We start from the raw sequence: 21,398 nt of genomic DNA on the forward strand, positions 1-21,398 counted from the left end.
ATAAATGCAATTGTAAACAATTTTACAACACCAAGTTATAGTCCAGCAATTTTATTTTAAATTTTTTTTCCACATCCGAAAGCTTGTGAATTTAAAATAAAATTGCTGGACTATAACTTGGTGTTGTAAAATTGTTTACAATATATAAATGCAAGTAGTTGTTAGAATCGGAGCGGCGCCCAGCCAGCAGGTGGCGCTGTGACGGGTGCGGCGCCCAGCCAGCAGGTGGCGCTGTGACGGGAGCGGCGCCCGGCCGGGAGGTGGCGCTGTGACGGGAGCGGCGCCCGGCCGGGAGGTGGCGCTGTGACGGGAGCGGCGCCCAGCCGGGAGGTGGCGCTGTGACGGGAGCGGCGCCCGGCCGGGAGGTGGCGCTGTGACGGGAGCGGCGCCCGGCCGGGAGGTGGCGCTGTGACGGGAGCGGCGCCCAGCCGGGAGGTGGCGCTGTGACGGGAGCGGCGCCCGGCCGGGAGGTGGTGCTGCGGCGGGCGGTGAGTCGGAGCGGCCCAGCCCAGGTGAAGCCAGTGGCGGGGCAATGGCGAGCGGGAGCGGCGGGGCTGGTGGTTCAGTGACGGCGCTGTGGACAGAGGTGAACCGCTGTGGCCAGAACGGGGATTACAGCCGGGCCCTGAAATCACTCAACAAAAGTAAGGGAAATGGTGGGGCCGAGGAGCTGTCGCGGCCTTAGGGCGACGTGTCTCAGTGAGGCCGGTCGGTGTCACGGGCAGCGACTGAGAACTGCTCCCCCGGGAGAAGCACTCACGGTGTTCCGCCTCAAAGCTTTCCATGGGCTGGGGTTTGGTGGAGTCGTCCGGGGGGGTAACGGTGGAGTCCTGCGGGGGGAGGTCGTCCGGGGGCGGGGGATAACGGTGGAGTCGTCCGGGGGGCGGGGGGGGTAACGGTGGTGGGGGGGATTTCATTGAATCATGGAAAGTTACAGCGCATAGAAACAAAAAATAGGAGCAGGAGTAGGCCATTCGGCCCTTTGAGCCTGCTCCACCATTCAGTATGATCATGGCTGATCCTCTATCTCAATACCATCTTCCTGCTCTTCCCCCATACCCCTTGATGCCTTTTTATGTCTAGAAATCTATCTCGCTCCTTCTTAAATATATTCATTTACTTGGCCTCCACAGCCTTCTGCGGTAGAGAATTCCACAGGTTCATCACCCTCTCAGTGAAGAAATTTCTCCTCATCTCAGACCTAAATGTCCTACTCCATATCCTGAGACTGTGACCCCTCATTCTGGACCCCCCAGTGAGGGAAAACCCTAGCTGGGGCCTAATCAGTGCCTGCCACCCTGAAAAAGACCCATTTATTCCTACTGTCTGTTTCTTGTCTTTCAACCAATTTTCAATCCATTCCAGTATATTAGCCCCAATCCCACGATGGGCACAGATGGAGGCCATTTGGCTTATCATGTCTGCCCAGCCTATCCAATCTTCTCACAGCTAAAATTCTCCAGTCCTGGCAACATCCATGTAAATTTCCTCTGTACCCTCTCTAGTGCAATCACATCTTTCCAGTAATGTGACCAGAACTATACGCAATATTAAAGCTGTGGCTTAACTAGTGTTTTATACAGTTCTACCATAATCTCCCTGCTCTTATATTCTATGCCTCAGCTAATAAAGGAAAGTATTCCGTACGCTGCCTTAACCATCTTATCTACCTGTCCCTGCTACCTTCAGGGATCTGTGGACATGCACTCCAAGGTCCCTTTGTTCCTCTACACTTCAGTATCCTCCCATTTATTGTGTACTCCCTTGTTTGCCCTTCCCAAATGCATTAGCTCACACTTCTCTGGATTGAATTCCATTTGCCTGGGGGGTTGGGTGGGGTTGGGATTTGGTGGAGTCTGGGGGTGCCTGGGGGGGTTTGGTGGAGTCTGGGGGGATTTCATAGAATCATAGGTTACAGCACGGAAGGAGGCCATTTGGCCTATTACGTCCGTGCGGCTCTGCAAGAGCAATTCAGCTAGTCCCACCTCCTTGCCCTATCCCTGTAGCCCATTTCACCAGCCTGTCTATATCCTCTTGCAGTCTAACACTATCCTCCTCACTGTTCACACTTCCAATTTTTGTGTCATCTGCCAATTTTGAAATTGTGCCCTGTACACCCAAGTCCAAGTCATTAATATATATCAAGAAAAGCAGTGGTCCTAGTTCCGACCCCTGGGGAACACCACTATACACCTCCCTCCTGTCTGAAAAACAATCGTTCACCACCACTCTCTGCTTCCTGTCACTTAGCCAATTTTGTATCCATGCTGCTACTGCCCCCTTTATTCCATGGGCTTCAGTCTTAATGACAAGCCTATTATGTGGCACTTTATCAAACACCTTTTGGAAATCCATATACACCACATCAACTGCATTGTCCTCATCTACCCTCTCTGTTACCTCATCAAAAAACTCTATCAGCTTAGTTAAACACGATTTGCCTTTAACAAATCCGTGCTGGCTTTCCCTAATCAATCCACACTTGTCCAAGCGACTGCTAATTCTGTCCCAGATTAGCGTTTCTAAAAGTTTTCCCCATCACCTAGGTTAAATTGCTGGCCTGTAGTTGCTGGGTTTATCCTTACACCCTTTTTTGAACAAGGGTGTAACATTTGCAATTCTGCAGTCCTCTGGCACCACCCCCTTATCTAAGGCTTAGTGGAGTCCATGGGGGTGGGGGGGGCCTTGTGGGTTTAGTGGAACCCAGGGAGTTAACAGGTTGAAACTTAATGTCGGTCACTGTGAGAACAGTGGGAAGAAAAGTTGTTTTCTTTTTGGGATCAAAATCGAAGATTGGGAGATTCGGAGGGGCAGGAAAACAACAGTTGAGGGGATAAAGCTGCCTTGGGGACCCTATTAGCATAACCTTCTATTCCTTTCTCCCTCATCAAGTTGTTGAGGGTCATTCAGGATAGCACAGGAATCGGCATTTGGAGAAGCAAAGCATTGCTCAAAAATGGTAAGAACGGTGCTTTCAGCAGAGGGAACCGAGTGTTGACGGATTAATTACAACTTTTCAACTATTTGTCAGGGACTTGGGTTGAGATACTGGCTGACTGCGAGCGCCTGTGAAACTGTACCCCAGTAAGGAGGAGGAGGGGAGAATATTGGAAAGAAATTTAAGAGTATAAGATGCAATAGTTAAGGCACTTTCTTTACTCACTGCCCAGGAAATAATGCCACAATGCCCAATACAATGTAGCTTAACTTACCACTTGCTATTAATTAGGGCACCCAATCAAGACTTAATTAGAATTATTGAAATCCACTTTCCCAATAAGCAGGAAAGAGGTACATTAGCTATGCTAATATATTCTAATCAATGTGATTTCATATACTGGTGGTGGTAAAGGGTGCAAAGTAAGATCAGAGGCCCAATTTTCTGACTTGGCACAGCTAGTGGAAAGATTTGCCTGGTGGGTGTACATATTGAACATTCAGGCGCACGCAGAACAAATAAATCCAATAAGGAATTGAGGAAAAACTTCTTTACCCAGTGAGTGGTTAGGATGTGGAACTTGCTGCCACAAGGAGTAGTTGAGGTGAATAGCATAGATGCATTTAAGGGGAAGCTAGGTAAACAGATGAGGGAGAAAGCAATAGAAGGTTATGCTAAGAGGGTGAGATGAAGTAGAGTGGGAGGAGGCTTATGTGGAGCATAAACACTGGCATGGACCGGTTGGGCCAAAAGTCATAAGAATAAAACCAGACGGGCCACCTGGCATCGGACCACTAGGCACCGGACACGACAAAGGCAAACCAAGCCCAGTCGGCCCTGCAAAGTCCTTCTCGTTAACATCTGGGGTCTTGTGCCAAAATTGGGAGAGCTGTCCCACAGACTAGTCAAGCAACAGCCTGACATAGTCATACTCACAGAATCATACCTTTCAGCCAATGTCCCAGATTCTTCAATCACCATCCCTGGGTATGTCCTGTCCCACCGGCAGGACAGACCCACCAGAGGTGGTGTCACAGTGATGTACAAAGGAGGGAGTGGCCCTGGGAGTCCTCAACATTGACTCTGGACTCCATGAAATCTCATGGCATCAGGTCAAACATGGGCAAGGAAACCTCCTGCTGATTACCACCTACTGCCCTGCCTCAGCTAATGAAATAGTCCTCCTCCATGTTGAGCACCACTTGGAGGAAGCACTGAGGGTAGCAAGGGCACAAAATGTATTCTAGGTGGGGGACTTCAGTGTCCATTATCAAGAGTGGCTCGGTAGCACCATTATTGACCGAGCTGGCCGAGTCCTGAAGGACATAGCTGCGAGACTGGGCCTGCGGCAGGTGGTGAGCGAACCAACACTGGGGAAAAATCTACTTCACCTGGTCCTAATCAGTCTACCTATCGCAGATGCATCTGTCCATGACTTCATTGGTAGGAGTGACCACCGCACCATCCTCGTGGAGACGCAGCCCCATCTTCGTACTAAGGACACCATCCAACGTGTTTGGCACGACCACAGTGCTAAATGGGATAGATTCAGAACAGATCTAGCAGCTCAAAACTGGGCATCCATGAGGCGCTGTGGGCCATCAGCAGCAGCAGAATTGTATTCCAGCACAATCTGTAACCTCAAGGCCTGGCATATTCCTCACTCTACCATTACCATCAAGCCAGGGGATCAACCCTGGTTCAATGAGGAGTGTAGAAGAGCATGCCAGGAGCAGCACCAGGTGTACCTAAAAATGAGGTGCGAACCTGGTGAAGCTACAACTCAGGACTACATGCATGCTAAACAGCAGAAGCAATATGCTATAGACAGAGCTAAGCCATTCCACAACCAACAGATCAGATCAAAGCTCTGCAGTCCTGCCACATCCAGTCATGAATGGTGGTGGACAATTAAACAACTAACGGGCGGAGGAGGCTCTGTAAACATCCCCATCCTCAATGATGGCGGAGTCCAGCACGTGAGTGCAAAAGACAAGGCTGAAGCATTTGCAACCATCTTCAGCCAGAAGTGCCGAGTGGATGATCCATCTCGGCCTCCTCCCGATATCCCCACCATCACGGAAGCCAGTCTTCAGCCAATTCGATTCACCCCACGTGATAGCAAGAAACGGCTGAGTACACTGGATACAGCAAAGGCTATGGGCCCCGACAACATACCGACTGAAGTGCTGAAGACTTGTGCTCCAGAACTAGCCGCGCCTCCAGCCAAACTGTTCCAGTACAGCTACAACACTGGCATCTACCCGACAATGTGGAAAATTGCCCAGGTGTGTCCTGTCCACAAAAAAAGCAGGACAAATCCAATCCGGCCAATTAGCGCCCCATCAGTTTACTCTCAATCAACAGCAAAGTGATGGAAGGTGTCATCGACAGTGCTATCAAGCGGCACTTACTCACCAATAACCTGCTCACCGATGCTCAGTTTGGGTTCTGCCAGCATCACTCTGCTCCAGACCTCATTACAGCCTTGGTCCCAATGTGGACAGAAGAGCTGAATTCCAGAGGTGAGGTGAGAAAGACTGCTCTTGACATCAAGGCAGCATTTGACCGAGTGTGGCACCAAGGAGCCCGAGTAAAATTGAAGTCAGTGGGGATCGGGGAAAACTCTCCAGTGGCTGGAATCATACCTAGCACAAAGGAACATGGTAGTGGTTGTTGGAGGCCAATCATCTCAGCCCCAGGACATTGCTGCAGAAGTTCCTCAGGGCAGTGTCCTCGGCCCAACCATCTTCAGCTGCTCCATCAATGACCTTCCCTCCATCATAAGGTCAGAAATGGGGATGTTCGCTGATGATTGTACAGTGTTCAGTTCCATTTGCAACCCCTCAGATAATGAAGCAGTCCGTGCCCGCATCCAGGCTTAGGCTGTAAACAATTTTACAACACCAAGTTATAGTCCAACAATTTTATTTGAAATTCACAAGCTTTCGGAGGCTTCCTCCTTCCTCAGGTGAATGTGGAAATGAAATCCTCGAACCCTTCGCATTTATAAATCACACAACAATACCTGGTGATTACAGATAGTCTTTCCAACTGCCCATTGCCAAGGCAATCACAGTGTGCAGACAGAGAGGTGTTACCTACAAGGCCACCGAATATACAAACAACCAAAATAAAAGAGAGAGAGGCAGAAACATAGAAACATCCGGAAGGAAGAGAAAGACAGCAAATGACCCGTTATATTAAAAACAGATAACATTTGTTTGCTGGTGGGGTTACGTGTAGCGTGACATGAACCCAAGATCCCGGTTGAGGCCGTCCTCATGGGTGCGGAACTTGGCTATCAATTTCTGCTCGACGATTTTGCGTTGTCGTGTGTCTCAAAGGCCGCCTTGGAGTATGCTTACCCGAAGGTCGGTGGCTGAATGTCCTTGACTGCTGAAGTGTTCCCCGACTGGGAGGGAACCCTCCTGTCTGGCGATTGTTGTGCGGTGTCCGTTCATCCGTTGTCGCAGCGTCTGCATGGTCTCGCCAACGTACCATGCTCTGGGGCATCCTTTCCTGCAACGTATGAGGTAGACAACGTTGGCCGAGTCACAGGAGTATGAACCATGCACCTGGTGGGTGGTGTCCTCTCGTGTGATGTTGATATCTGTGTCGACGATCTGGCATGTCTTGCAGAGGTTACCGTGGCAGGGTTGTGTGATGTCGTGGACGCTGTTCTCCTGAAAGCTGGGTAATTTGCTGCGAACGATGGTCTGTTTGAGGTTGGGTGGCTGTTTAAAGGTGAGTAGTGGAAGTGTGGGGATGGCCATAGCGAGGTGTTCGTCGTCATTGATGACGTTGAAGGCTGCGGAGAACATGGCGTAGTTTCTCCGCTCCGGGGAAGTACTGGACGACGAAGGGTACTCTGTTGGTTGCGTCCCGTGTTAGTCTTCTGAGGAGGTTCTATGCGATTTTTCGCTGTGGCCCGTCGGAACTGTTGATCGATGAGTCGAGCGTCATATCCCGTTCTTACTAGGGCGTCTTTCAGCGTCTGTAGGTGTCCATCGCGTTCCTCCTCATCTGAGCAGACCCTGTGTATTTGGGAGGTGCTTCTTTGACAGCACCTCCCAAATCCATGACCTCTACTAGCTAGAAAGACAAGGGCAGCAGGCACATGGGAACAAAGCACCTGCACGTTCCCCTCCAAGTCACACACCATCCCGACTTGGAAATATATCGCCGTTCCTTCATTGTCGCTGGGTCAAAATCCTGGAACTCCCTTCCGAACAGCACTGTGGGAGAACCGTCACCACGGACTGCAGCGGTTCAAGAAGGCGGCTCACCACCACCTTCTCAAGGGCAATTAGGGATGGGCAATAAATACTGGCCTCGCCAGCGATGCCCGCGTCCCATGAATGAATTTTTTTTTTAAAATGGCCTGTTTCTATGCTGTACATTCTACATAATAGAGCATGATTAAGATTAGGGGAATGATAGAGACAGCAATGAATTTAGTGAAATGAGGGAAGCATCTTTATGGCCACAGGAACATTTTAGAATAGCTGTTTGCACATTTGTTGGTTTAGTTTTCCTTGAGTTCCTTTATAGTTGTGATGCTATACTTTAAGAAAATTAAATTGTGAAACTTCAGCCCATGTTGATTTTCTCTAGTCCTGCAAGATGACAAGGATGATGTGACTGCCCTGCATTGTAAAGTGGTCTGTCTGGTCCACAATGGGAATTTTAAGGAAGCTCTTAATATAATCCACACTCACACCAAGGTGCTTATCAGGTAAGATACAAATAACCAAAACATGAAACACATGTTTGCTCAGTACGTAGATTTCATTATCTCGTGTGTAGAATAAGGCCAAATAGATGGGCTCAATGTTTTTGGTTGAACTTTATCAAGCAGTACTAAAAGAATTTACATAGTACCTTTCACGATATCAGGATATCCCAAAGTGCTTCACAGCAAATGAAGCACTTTTTGAAGCGTAGTCATTGTTATATTGTTGTAATGTGATACCACGCATTTTTGGGTTGGTTACTTTGTTTGGAAAACCTTAGCTTAAATTATGCATGCATTCTATGTTTTGTTATAGTATAATGTGACATTGCTGATATCCAGACTTAATAAATCAAAAGATATGTCACCATTGGTGTGTTTTACAGCAAGGGAATCTGTATTTTTAGTTCAACATTTTTAGGACCATGTTTTGAAAAATGTGTGGAATGATTAAGTGTGAATACAACAGTTTTTAAAAAAAAATTCGAGTCCATCGAAAATAACTTTGTTTTGCTCCTTCTATCGCTTTTTCAGTGATGCAATTGCCTTTGAGAAGGCTTACTGTGAATACAGACTGAACCGCATAGAAACTGCACTGAAGACCATTGAAAGTGTCGACCAGCAGACTGACAAGTTAAAGGAGCTTTATGGCCAAGTAGTATGTAAAGATTTCCTCGTGTCTTACCTGTTGGCTGCTGAAGTAAATGTTATCACCCTATAGCAAAGGAGATTGGCAATGCTGCTAAAAATACCTAACTTTTAAATCAAAATCTAAATAAGGTATAAGTTACATCTGCAGAGGGCTATAGTATAAATTTGAAATGCTTGTCGGACCCATCAGGCATACTGTACTTCTGATTGCCTAATCACATATTATTGGCCTTGAGAAGGTATAACATGGTGATTCATGGAGTTTAAATTATGGGGCAAGATTAAGGAAGTTAGGGTTATTGTCTTTGGAAAAAGATTTCTAGGTGACCTGCTTGAAGTTTTTAAGATTACTAATGGACCTATCATGACATTACTCACAGGAAATGGATTCCCCTGACTTTGGTGCAGACCCAGGCTGAATACGGGGTAGCATTTCTCTTCCGTGCCTTCAGCTGCCTGGGCCCCAAGCTCTGGAATTCCCTCCCTGAGAAGACCGAAGCCATTGTCTTTGGTCCCCGTTAGAAACTCTGTTCCCTAGTCACCGACTCCATCCCTCTCCCTGGCCACTGGCTGAACCTGAACCTGAACGTTCGCACCTTTGGTGACCTATTTGACCCTGAGATGAGCTTCTGATCACATCCGTTCCATCACTTCTTCCTCCCTAACATTGCCTGTCTCCACCCCGCCTCAGCTCATCTGCTGCTGAAACATCCATGCCTTTGTTACCTCTAGACTCGACTATTCCAATGCTCTCCTGGCCGGTCTCCCATCTTCCACCCTTTATAAACTTGAGCTCCTCCAACTCTGCTGCCTATATCCTAACTCGCACCAAGTCCCGTTCATCCATCGCCCCTGGGCTCGCATTCCTACATTGGCTCCCGGTCTGGGAACACTTTTTAAAAAAAAAAAGAAATTCTTATCCATATTTTCAAATCCCTTCATGGCCTCATCTCTCCCTATCTCTGTAACCTCCTCCAGCCCTACAACCCTTAGATCTCTGTGTTCCTCCAACTCTGGCCTTTTGTGCATCCTTTACTCCTTTTGTGCATCCTTTACTCCCTTTGCCCCATGTTAGCAGCTGTCTAGGCCCTAAGCTCTGGAATTCCCTCTCTAAATCTCTCTCCTTTTAAGACTCTCCTTAAAACCTACCTCGTTGACCAAGCTTTTAATTACTTGTCCTAATATCTCCTTTGGCTCGGTGTCAATTTTTGTCTGATAACAATCCTGTGGAGTGCCCTGGGATGTGTTAGACACTATGAATGCAAGTTGTTGTTATAGAGTCATAGAGTTATACAGCACGGATAGAGGTCCTTCGGCCCATCGTGTCCGCGCCGGCCATCAAGCCCTGTCTACTCTAATCCCATATTCCAGCATTTGGTCCGTAGCCTTGTATGCTATGGCATTTCAAGTGTTCATCCAAATGCTTCTTGAATGTTGTGAGGGTTCCTGCCTCCACAACCCTTTCAGGCAGTGAGTTCCAGACTCCAACCACCCTCTGGGTGAAAAAGTTCTTTCTCAAATCCCCTCTAAACCTCCCGCCTTTTACCTTGAATCTATGTCCCCTTGTTATAGAACCCTCAACGAAGGGAAAAAGCTCCTTAGTATCCATCCTATCTGTGCCCCTGATAATTTTGTACTCCTCAATCATGTCCCCCCTCAGCCTCCTCTGCTCCAAGGAAAACAAACCCAATCTTCCCAGTCTCTCTTCATAGCTGAAGCGCTCCAGCCCTGGTAACATCCTGGTGAATCTCCTCTGCACCCTCTCCAAAGCGATCACATCCTTCCTGTAGTGTGGCGACCAGAACTGCACACAGTACTCCAGCTGTGGCCTAACCAGTGTTTTATACAGCTCCATCATAACCTCCTTGCTCTTATATTCTATGCCTCGGCTAATAAAGGCAAGTATCCCATATGCCTTCTTTACCACCTTATCTACCTGTTCCGCCGCCTTCAGGGATCTGTGAACTTGCACACCAAGATCCCTCTGACCCTCTGTCTTGCCTAGGGTCCTCCCATTCATTGTGTATTCCCTTGCCTTGTTAGTCCCTCCAAAGTGCATCACCTCGCACTTTTCCGGGTTAAATTCCATTTGCCACTGTTCCGCCCATCTGACCAACCCATCTATATCGTCCTGCAGACTGAGGCTATCCTCCTCGCTATTTACCACCCTACCAATTTTTGTATCATCAGCGAACTTACTGATCATACCTTTCACATTCATATCCAAATCGTTAATGTAGACCACAAACAGCAAGGGCCCCAGCACAGATCCCTGTGGTACCCCACTGGCCACAGGCTTCCAGTCACAAAAACAACCTTCGACCATCACCCTCTGCCTTCTGCCACAAAGCCAGTTTTGTATCCAAAGTGCCAAGGCACCCTGGATTCCATGGGCTCATACCTTCTTGACCAGTCTCCTGTGGGGGACTTTATCGAAGGCCTTACTGAAATCCATGTATACCACATCCACTGCGTTACCCTCATCCACACGCCGAGTCACCCCCTCAAAAAATTCAATCAAATTAGTCAGACATGATCTTCCCTTGACAAAGCCATGTTGACTATCCCTGATTCATCCTTGCTTCTCCAAGTGGAGACTAATTTTGTCCTTCAGAATTTTTTCCAATAATTTTCCTACCACTGATGTTAGGCTCACTGGCCTGTAGTTCCCCGGTTTTTCCCTACTCCCCTTCTTGAATAATGGTACTACATTAGCGGTTCTCCAGTCCTCTGGCACATCCCCTGTGGCCAGAGAGGTTCTGAATATATGTGTTAGAGCCCCCGCAATCTTCTCCTTTGCCTCACACAGTAGCCTGGGATACATTTCGTCCGGGCCTGGGGATTTATCCATTTTTAGGCCTGCTAAAACCGCCAATACCTCCTCCCGCTCGATGTTAATATGTTCGAGTATATCACAGTCCCCCTGCCGTATTTCTATGTCTACATCGTCCTTCTCCATAGTGAAAACAGATGCAAAAAATTCATTTAGAACCCCTCCTACATCTGCCGGCTCCACACACAGATTGCCATTTTTGTCCCTAATGGGCCCTATTTTTTCCCTAGTCATCCTCTTACCCTTAATATACTTATAAAACATCTTAGGATTTTCCTTTATTTTGCTCGCCAGTGTTATTTCATGGCCCCTCCTTGATCTCCTAATTTCTTTTTTAAGTATCCCCCTGCACTTTTTGGACTCCTCTAGGGCTTCCTCCGTTCTTAGCCTTTTGTATCTGCCAAAAGCCCTCCTTTTTTTCCTAATCCATTCTCGTATATCCCCTGACATCCAAGGTTCCCTGGAGTTCTTGGAACCACCCTTGACCTTTACGGGAACATGTTGCCATTGTATGGTCTCAATCTCCCTTCTGAAAGACTCCCATTGCTCCGATGCGGATTTTCCTACAAGCAGCTGATCCCAGTCCATTTTGGCCAGATCCTGCCTTATCCTATTAAAATCGGCCTTCCCCCCCCAATTTAGAACCTTTATTTCCGGCCCCTCCCTATCCTTTTCCATGACCACCTTAAATCTCACCGAATTATGGTCACTGTCACCAAAGTGCTCACCTACAAGCACTTGTTAACTGAGAATCTATCCCAGAAATTGTTTTTGTGGCAAAAGAGAATAGAAATCTACAGCCAGGGTGTTTATTAATGAACAATTCCTTCCCGCAGTAATAAAATCTTCATGAAGGGTAATGTGTAGGCAATAAAATGTTCATGTCTGATCTGTATTATCAGTTAAAGACATGAATTGTGTCAATTTTGTTTGTCTTGATGCTAAAATATTTGCCCATTCTCTTAACACACTAAATTGTGCTATAGTATCTATATTATGTATTTCTGCATGAACAAAATGAATCAATTGGATTAAAATTACAACCACATGGACTTTATTTAAGTAAAGAGAAGGCTGATGTGTCCTGATACGACTGCACCAGGAGCCAGATTGTCAGGAATTGTAGCAGTTACTCTGATTTCTAAACCATTCACTTTCATTTCAGTCACATGACTCATGAGCATTTCTGGAGATTTTGTCTGCACTTCAAAATTAGATTTAATAACTAGTTCACCAATGAATCGCCCCTTTTATTAATGAGGTCTTCAGTTGCCTGAGGCTTCAATAATTCCTGGGTCAAAGCATTACGTGCCACTTACGTGAGCTGTTTCCATTTCAAGTAACTGTACAGTGATTAAGAATGCAAGTTTTGTGAGATCTTCCTACCTTTTGCCTGAGGTCCCAAAATTTCTGCTGTGTTCGTACAGTTGATGTAGTAGAGGACACTTGCTGCTGCTTCCATGGGAAACCATGCCAACTTGCCCCAACCATGCATTGAGAAGTATTCCTGCATGATGCATTGTCTTTTAAACCACTTTTTAAGAACAACTGCATCTTATAGGACAATGCCAGAAAATGCGTAACCTTTTAATTGCATCAAGCTTGTAGAAGAGCATAAAAAATTAGCTTCATAGAGAATGGTATCTCAAAGCACGTTACAAGGGGCAAGAGAAAGGTAGAGCAGGAGTCTGGAACAATTATGGAGAGAGAGAGAGAGATTTTTGAGACAATTGGAAGAGAGGAAAACAGTAGCAAGAAGAAGCATCTTTGGAAAAGTTCCAAGGAGTACTGAATTAGTGGCAACAGAGGCAGTGAGGAAGGAATAGTAATCCAGTGTCTAAAGGGTGGAGGTACAGGCTGGAACATGCAAATAGAAGAACTCATTAAGATAGGGTGGAGCAAGACCTTGGCAAAATTTGAAGATGTGGACAAGGATCTTGAAGTCAATGTAGTGGGGCACAGGGAGCCAGTGCAGCTTAATAAGGAGGGGGAGATGGGTGAGAGGGGTTCTGGTTAACGAGTAAAATGTGGCGGAGGGATCAATAAAAGAAAATCTTTGCTTATAGAGCAACTTGTTTGCTTTAATAGTCTAGCTTAATGTATCAAATGTATTGATTAAAGTATACCTTTGGACTTGCAATTGGCGGTGCATTTACCACAGAATGGAGACACATGCTAAGATTCTAATGTTGCTTAATAGCCGTTCTGTTGTCTGTATTGGTAGCTTTACCTATTGTGTAAATTCAGTTGTATAGATTGGAACGTTATGAAGACTGTTTATCAGTTTATCGTGATTTAATTCGAAACTCACAAGATGACTACGAAGAGGAAAGGAAGACCAACCTTTCTGCTGTTGTGGCAGCTTTAAGTACCTGGGAAAATTTCTCCCCTGTAAGTATCAGATTCTTTCTATCAAAGGAAGTGTACTACATATTTGATTACCTTTTTCTTTTACCATGTCTTTTGAGGGTAATGCAGAGATTTATTGTGTAATAACTTTTCTTGCTTTAAGTTCCTATATTAAATATTTTAAGAATGAGTTACACTCTTAGACAAAAAAAATTAAAAAATTGCAAATGCCTAAAATCTGATATGAAAACGTAAAATGCTAGAAATACACAGACGACTTAACATTCCCGTTCTAGACTTGGATACATCCAGACCTCTCCCACTTTCTCGCAAGGTTGTGCAACGATCTTGAGAATGTTAGCAACAGTATAAGCAAAGTGATGTGCTGAAATCTATTCTTGACTAACTTCATGGGCAAACACTAGGAACACTAAGTATTTATTTGTAGATCAAAGGCCAAATACTCAAGATTCTGGAAATCTGAAATAAAAACTTATTTATTTGTAGATGTTGTTTAAAAAGTTAGGTGACATTTTAAACGTTAGCTGTAATTGTTCAATCAAGGCTTTGGCCAGCTGTCCGTTTGTTAATAAATCAGATTAATTCTCAACTTTTTCGGGCATCAGTGGAATTCTGTGAACTCCTATAAGGGCAAAATGGGAATGATTGATAGCATTGAACCTGAGATGGTGTGTGTATATATAGCGGCCCCTAAACTTATAACAAGGCACTACCACTGTGCTAGGTGGGACAAATCTACTAGCCCTAAAATAGACATCCATGAGGCTCTGTGAGGCATCAACAGTAGCAGAATTATATACTACCATCATCTGTAACCTCAAGGCGCAGCACATCCCTCGCTCCTCCATTACTGTCAAGCTGGGAGAGCGACCCTGGTTCAGTGGAGAGTGTAGAACAGCACACCAGGAGCAGCATTGGTATTACCCTAGAATGAGGCACCTACCTATAAGCTATAACATCAAAAATAGCAGGCTATATACAGAGCAAAGATTTGTAGCCCTAACACATCCAGCTGAGAATGGTGGTGGACAATGGGGGAAGTAACAGGGAAGAGGCTTCATGAACCTACCATCTTCAACCATGGTGGAGCCTAGCATGTAAATGCAAGAGACAAGGCTGAAGTGTTTGCAAGTGGGTGGATGACCCTATCTGCCTCCTCTTACCATAGATACCAATGCTCAGCCAATTTGGCTCACTCCACGTGACATTAAGCAGCGGCTAATGTACTGGACACAAGGAAGGAGATAGCCCCTGACAACATCCTGCTTGTAGTACTAAAGACCTGTGCATCAGAACTAGCTGCCCCAACTAGTGAAGTTGTTCCAATGCAGTTATGATGCTGGTATCTACCCAACAATGTGGACAATTGCCCAGGTATGTCCAATCAACAAAAACAAGGTTAACATAACCTGGCCTATCTCCCTCCTCCCATTGACGACCAGTGCTGGAAGGGGTCATCAAACAGCACCTACTCACCAAAACTTTGCTTAGGTTCTTAAAGAGCCACTTGGCTCCAGAGCTCATCGCAGCCATGATCAAGACATGGATAAAAGACTCAATGCCGGAGGAGAGGTGAAAATAGTTGTCCTTGACAACATCAAGGCAGGATTCGACTGTGTTTAAGGTCAGTGGGAGTGGTCAAGAGGACACCCTCCACTGGTTGGAATCAAACCCAGTACATGGAAAGATAGTTGTTGGAGGTTAGTCATCACTGACCTGGAACATTGTTGCAAGAGTTCCTCAAGGCATTGCCCTCAGCCCAACTATCTTCAACTGCTTCGTTAATGACCTTCCCTCCATCATAAGGTTGGAAGTGATTCCAGTATTCAGCTCCATTCACAACTCCTCTAATAATGAAACAGCCCATCAGGTCCTTGGACTTGTCAGCCCTTGCCTGGATGTTAGCCAAGTATCAGGTAACTACCATCTCCAATTAAAGAAATCCCAACCATCTCCTTCTGATCTTCACTGGCACCAGGATTGCCAAGTCCTCCACCATCAACACCTTGGGGACCAGCATTGACCAGAAGCTTAACTGCACCAGCCATATCAACATTGTAGCAACAAGAGCAGGACAGAGGCTGGTACTATTGTGACGAGTGGCTCACCACCTGGCCCCTCAAAGCCTCGCTATTATCTACCAAGGTCCAAGTCAGGAGTGTGATGGAATTTTCACCACTTGGCTGGATGGGTGCATCCCCAGCAACACTCAAGTTGACCAACACCATCCAGATGAAGCAGATCACCTGATCGATGCCCTTGCTACTGAACTCATTATCTACTCCCTCCATCACTGGAGCAACATGGTTTCAGTACGCACTATTTAAAGGATGCACTGCAGCAACTTGCTAAGCTTGCTTCAGTAGTACTTCCCAACCCCATGACCAACACCGAGGACAAGAGCAACAATATTATGGGAGCGCTATCAGCTCCAAGTTTCCTTACAAGTCACCATCCTGACTTGGACATCTGTTACTGGGTCAAAATCCTGGAATTCCACCCAAACAGCATTGTGGGAGCATCAGAAATAGGAGCAGCAGTAGGCCATATGGCCTCTCGAGCCTGCTGCACAATTGAATAAGATCATGGCTGATCTTCGACCTCAAGTCTGCTTCCCGCCCGATTTCCCCATTTTCCTTGAGTCCAAAAATCTATCAATCTCAGTCTTGAATATACTCAACCACTGAGCCTCCACAGCCCTCTAGGGTAGAGAATTCCAAATATTCATAACCCTCTGAGATGAAGAAATTCCTCCTCATCTCAATCCTAAATCGCCCACCCCTTATTCTGGGACTATGCCCTCTAGTTCTGAACTCTCCAGCCAGGGGCAACAGCCTCTCCGCATCTACACTGTCAAGCTCCCTAAGAATTTTATGTTTCAATGAGATCACCCCTCATTCTTCTAAACTCCAGAGAATATAGGTCCATTCTTCTAAATCCCTCCTCATAGGACAACCCTCTTATCCCAGGAATCAGTCTGGTGAATCTTCATTGCACCGCAAGCAGTTAAGAAGGCAAATGGTATGTTGGCCTTCATTGCAAGAGGATTTGAGTATAGGAGCAAGGATGTCTTGCTGCAGTTATACAGAGCCTTGGTGAGACCACACCTGGAGTATTGTGTGCAAAGTTTTGGTCTCCTTACCTAAGAAAGGATATACTTGCCATAGAGGGAGCGCAGCAAAGTTTCACCAGACTGATTCCTGGGATGGCAGCACTGTCGTATGAGGAGAGGTTGGGTCGACTCGGCCTGTATTCACTCGAGTTTAGAAGAATGAGTGGGGGATCTCATTGAAACATATAAAATTCTGACAGGGCTAGACAGGGAGGATGTTTCCCCTGGCTGGGGGGTCCAGAACGAGGGGTCACAGTCTCAGGATACGGGGTATAACATTTAGGACTGAGATGAGGAGAAATTTCTTCACTCAGAGGGTGGTAAACCTGTGGAATTCTCTACCACAGGAGGCTGTGGAGGCCAAGTCACTGAATATATTTAAGAAGGAGCGAGATAGATTTCTAGACACAAAAGGCACCTAGGGGTATGGGGAGAGAGCGGGAATATGGTATTGAGATAGAGGATCAGCCATAATCCTATTGACTGGCAGAGCAGGCTTGAAGGGCCGAATGGCCTACTCCTGCTATTTTCTATGTATATCCTTCCTTTGGTAAGGAGACCAAAACTACACTGTACCAAGGTGTGGTCTCAAAGCCCTGTAGAATTGTAGTAAGACTTCCTTACTCTTGTACTCCAACCCCCTTGCAATATAGGCTAACATACCATTTGCCTTTCTAATTGCTTGCTGAACCTGCATGTTAATTTTGTGTTTCATGGACAAGGACACCCAAATCTTGCTGAACACCAACATTTAATAGTTTCTCACCATTTTAAAATTATTCTGTTTTTCTGTTCTTCCTCCCAAAGTGAATAACCTCACATTTCCCCACCTTGTACTCCAACTGCCACCTTCTTCTAAAATTAATTTAGTTATAGCAAGTAGTGTTTTTTTAGTGAATCAAGGTCCCTAGTGTAGTTAACATTCTCTAAATTAAGAGTAATTTAAAGGAGTAAACTCCTTTTAAAGGGAGTAACTAACTAGCTTAATCTAAGGCAAGTCATGACAGCAGAGCTCGCACCCGTGATATGCTTCTCCTGCGGAAGTCGTGGACACTACTGGTGTCCCTGGCGACCATGTGTGCAGGAAATGTCCAGCTGCAGCTACTGGCTAACCGCATTTCGGAGCTGGAGCTGCGGGTGAATTCACTGTGGAGCATCTGCGATGCTGAGATTATCGTGGATAGCATGTTCAGTGAGGTGGTTACACCACAGGAAAAGATTACGCAGGCAGAAAGGAAATGGGTGACCGCCAGGCAGAGTAAAAGGACTAGGCAGGTAGAGCAGGAGTCCCCTGGGGCCATCTCCCTCTCAAACAGATATACTGCTATGGATATTGTTGGGGGAGATGGCTTATCGGGAATGTAGCAAGAGCCAAGACCATGGCACCACGAGTGACTCAGCTGCACAGGACGGGAGGAAAAAGAATAGGAGAGCAATAGTGATAGGGGATTCCATCGTAAGGGGAACAGATAGGCGTTTCTGCGCCTGCAGACGTGACTCCAGGATGGTATGTTGCCTCCCTGGTGCTAGGGTCAAGGCTGTTGCAGAGCGGCTGCAGGGCATTCTGGAGGGGGAGGGTGAACAGCCAGAGGTCCTGGTCCATATTGGTACCAACGACATCGGTTTTAAAAAAAAAGGATGAGGTCCTGCAAGCAGAATATAGGGAGTTAGGAAATAAATTAAAAAGCAGGACCTCTAAGGTAGTAATCTCAGGATTACTCCCAGTGCCATGTGTTAGCGAGAGCAGAAATAGGAGAATAGACCAGATGAATGTGTGGCTTGAGATGTAGGAGGGAGGAGTTTAAATTCCTGAGGCATTGGGACCGATTCTAGGAAAGGCGGGACCCGTACAAGCAGAACCGGGACCAATATCCTCGTGGGGCATTTGCTAGTTCTGTTGGGGAGGGTTTAAATTAGTATGGCAGGGGAGTGGGAACCAAAGGACAGGTACAGATAGGACAAATTCAGACCAGGAAACGGAAAGTAGACCAGGAAATGGAAAGTAGAAAAGCAGTTAGTGACATAGTTAGCCACTCAAAGGCAAAAGTAAAGGTTAAATAGTGTTCAGCACAGGAATTTGATGGGGTTAAAGGGTATATACTTCAATGCAAGGAGTATTACAAACAAAGCAGATGAGCTAAGGGCACAGATAGACACATGGCAGCATGATATCATTGCTATAAAGAAAACCTGGCTTAAAGAGGGGGATAATTGACAGGATAGAGTGGGTGATAAAAAAGGAGGGGGGGGTAGCATTATTGGTTAAAGAATCAATTAGAATTGTGAGAAGGGATGATATGCTAAATGGATCATCAATTGAGGCCATAGCGGTTGAGCTAAGAAATAAAAAAGGGGCAGTCACACTACTAGGAGTGTACTATAGACCCCCGAATAGCGAAAGGGAAATAGAACAACTATGTAGGCAAAAGTAAGAGGGCAATAATAGGAGGGGACTTCAACTACCCTAACATCAACTGGGACTCAAACAATGTGAGGGGCACAGAGGGCGCAAAGTTCTTGATCGGTGTGCAGGAGAACTTTTTTAGCCAGTACGTTGAAAGCCCAACAAGAGGGGATGCAATTCTAGATTTAGTCCTGGGAAATAAAGATGGGCAAGTGGGTGAAGTGACAGTGGGTGACCATATTGGGGATAGTGACCACAATTCAGTTAGTTTTAGCATTATTATGGAAAAGGACAGAGTTAAATCAGGAGTAAACGTTTTAAATTGGGGGAAGGCAAATTTTACAGAACTAAGGGGTGATTTGGCAGAAGTGGACTGGACACAACTACTTGAGGAGAAGTCAGTGGGAGGCACTAAAAAGTGAAATTCTACGGGTACAATGCAGACACGTCCCCTCAAAGAAAAAGGGTGGCACTGCCAAATCTAGAGCCCCCTAGTTGTCTAGAAGTATACGGGGCAAGATAAAGCAGAAAAAGAAAGCTTATGACTGTCACAGAAAGCCGAGAGGAGTATAGAAAGTACAAGGATGATGTAAAAAAGGAAATAAGGAAAGCAAAGAGAGGGCATGAAAAAATATTAGCCAGTAAGATTAAAGAAAACCCAAAGATGTTTTTTCAGTACATTAAGAACAAGAGGATACCTAAGGAAAAGGTGGGACCTATCAGGGATGATAAGGGTAACTTGTGTGTAGAAGCAGAGGATGTGGGTAGGGTTTTAAATGAATGTTTTGTCTCCGTATTCACGAAGGAAAGGGATGATTCGGACGTAGTAGTTAAAGAGGAGAGATGTGAAATATTGGATAAGGTAAACATAACGAGAGAGGAAGTACTAGAGGGACTGGAATCCTTGAAAGTTGATAAGTCACCAGGGCCGGATGGATTGTTTCCTAGGCTATTGAAGGAAGCCAGGGAGGAAATAGCAGATGCTCTGAGGATCATTTTCCAATCCTCACTAGATGCAGGGGAGGTACCAGAGGACTAGAAGACTGCAAATGTAGTACCATTGTTTAAAAAGGGTACGAGGGAAAGGCCGAACAATTATAGGCTGGTCAGTCTTATCTCGGTGGTGGGCAAACTATTAGTTTATCCTATCTCTCAGTATTGATTCTGTCACTTGGAAAGGCATGGTTTAATCAGGGATAGTCAGCATGGATTTGTTCAGGGAAAGTCATGCCTTACAAATCTGATTAAATTCTTTGAGGAAGTGACAAGGAGGATTGATGAGAGTAGTGCAGTGGATGTTGTCCACATGGATTTTAGTAAGGCATTTGACAAGGTCCCACATGGCAGACTGGTAAGAAAGGTAAAAGCCCGTGGGATACAGGGAAATGTGGCGAATTGGATCCAAAATTGGCTCAGTAACAGGGAACAAAGGGTAAAAGTCGATGGATGTCTCTGCGAATGGAAATCCGTTTCCAGTGGTGTGCCACAGAGCTCAGTGTTGGGTCCCTTGCTGTTTGTGGTATATATTAATGATTTGGACTTGAATGTAGAGGGCATGATTGGCAAATTTGCAGACAACACAAAAATTGTCCGTGTAGTTGATAGTGAAGAGGATAGCTGTAGACTCCAAGAAGATACCAATGGGTTGGTGGAGTGGGCGGAAAAGTGGCAAATGGAGTTCAACCCGGAGAAGTGTGAGGTAATGCACTTAGGGAGGGCAAACAGTAAAAGGGAATATGCAGTAAATGGGAATATATTGAGAGGGGTAGAGGAAGTGAGACCCTGGAGTGCATGTGCACAGGTCCGTGAAGGTGACAGTACAGGTAGATAAGGTTGTGAAGAAGGCATACGGAATGCTCTCTGTTATTAGCTGAGGTATAGAATACAAAAGCAGGGATGTAATGATGGAACTGTATAAAACGCTGGTAAGGCCACAGCTGGAATATTGTGCGCAGTTCTGGTCACCACATTACAGGAAGGACATAATTGCTCTGGAGAGAGTGCAGAGAAGATTTACAAGAATGTTGTCAGGGCTTGAAAATTGCAGCTATGAGGAGAGATTGGATAGGCTGGGGTTGTTTTCCTTGGAGCAGAGGAGGCTGAGGGGAGACTTGATTGAAGTGTACAAAATTCTGAGGGGCCCAGATAGAGTCAACACGAATTACCTGTTTCCCCTAGCAGAGAGTTCAAGAGCTAGAGGACATAGATACATAGATTTAAGTTGATTGGTGGAAGGATTAGAGGGGACATGAGGAAAAACTTTTTTACCCAGAGGGTGGTGGGTGTATGGAATTCACTGCCCGAATTGGTGGTAGAGGCAGGGACCCTCAACTCTTTTTAAAAAGTACTTGGACC

General features: G+C 45.9%; 1 protein-coding gene across 1 annotated transcript in view; it reads left to right on the top strand.

Annotated features, from left to right (window-relative positions):
- Nucleotides 1-452: 452 nt before the first annotated feature.
- srp72 (signal recognition particle 72) overlaps nucleotides 453-21,398 on the top strand; it is a 73,475-nt gene continuing 52,529 nt past the window's right edge. Inside the window, exons 1-4 of the mRNA XM_067994965.1 lie at nucleotides 453-644; nucleotides 7,556-7,676; nucleotides 8,208-8,331; nucleotides 13,405-13,548. Of these exons, the coding sequence (XP_067851066.1) occupies nucleotides 533-644; nucleotides 7,556-7,676; nucleotides 8,208-8,331; nucleotides 13,405-13,548 (501 nt within the window). The 5' untranslated portion in view covers nucleotides 453-532. The remainder of the gene's footprint in view (nucleotides 645-7,555; nucleotides 7,677-8,207; nucleotides 8,332-13,404; nucleotides 13,549-21,398) is intronic.

This window comes from Heptranchias perlo, chromosome 1 (assembly GCF_035084215.1).
Source record: "Heptranchias perlo isolate sHepPer1 chromosome 1, sHepPer1.hap1, whole genome shotgun sequence".
In the NCBI taxonomy this organism is placed as follows: domain Eukaryota; kingdom Metazoa; phylum Chordata; class Chondrichthyes; order Hexanchiformes; family Hexanchidae; genus Heptranchias; species Heptranchias perlo.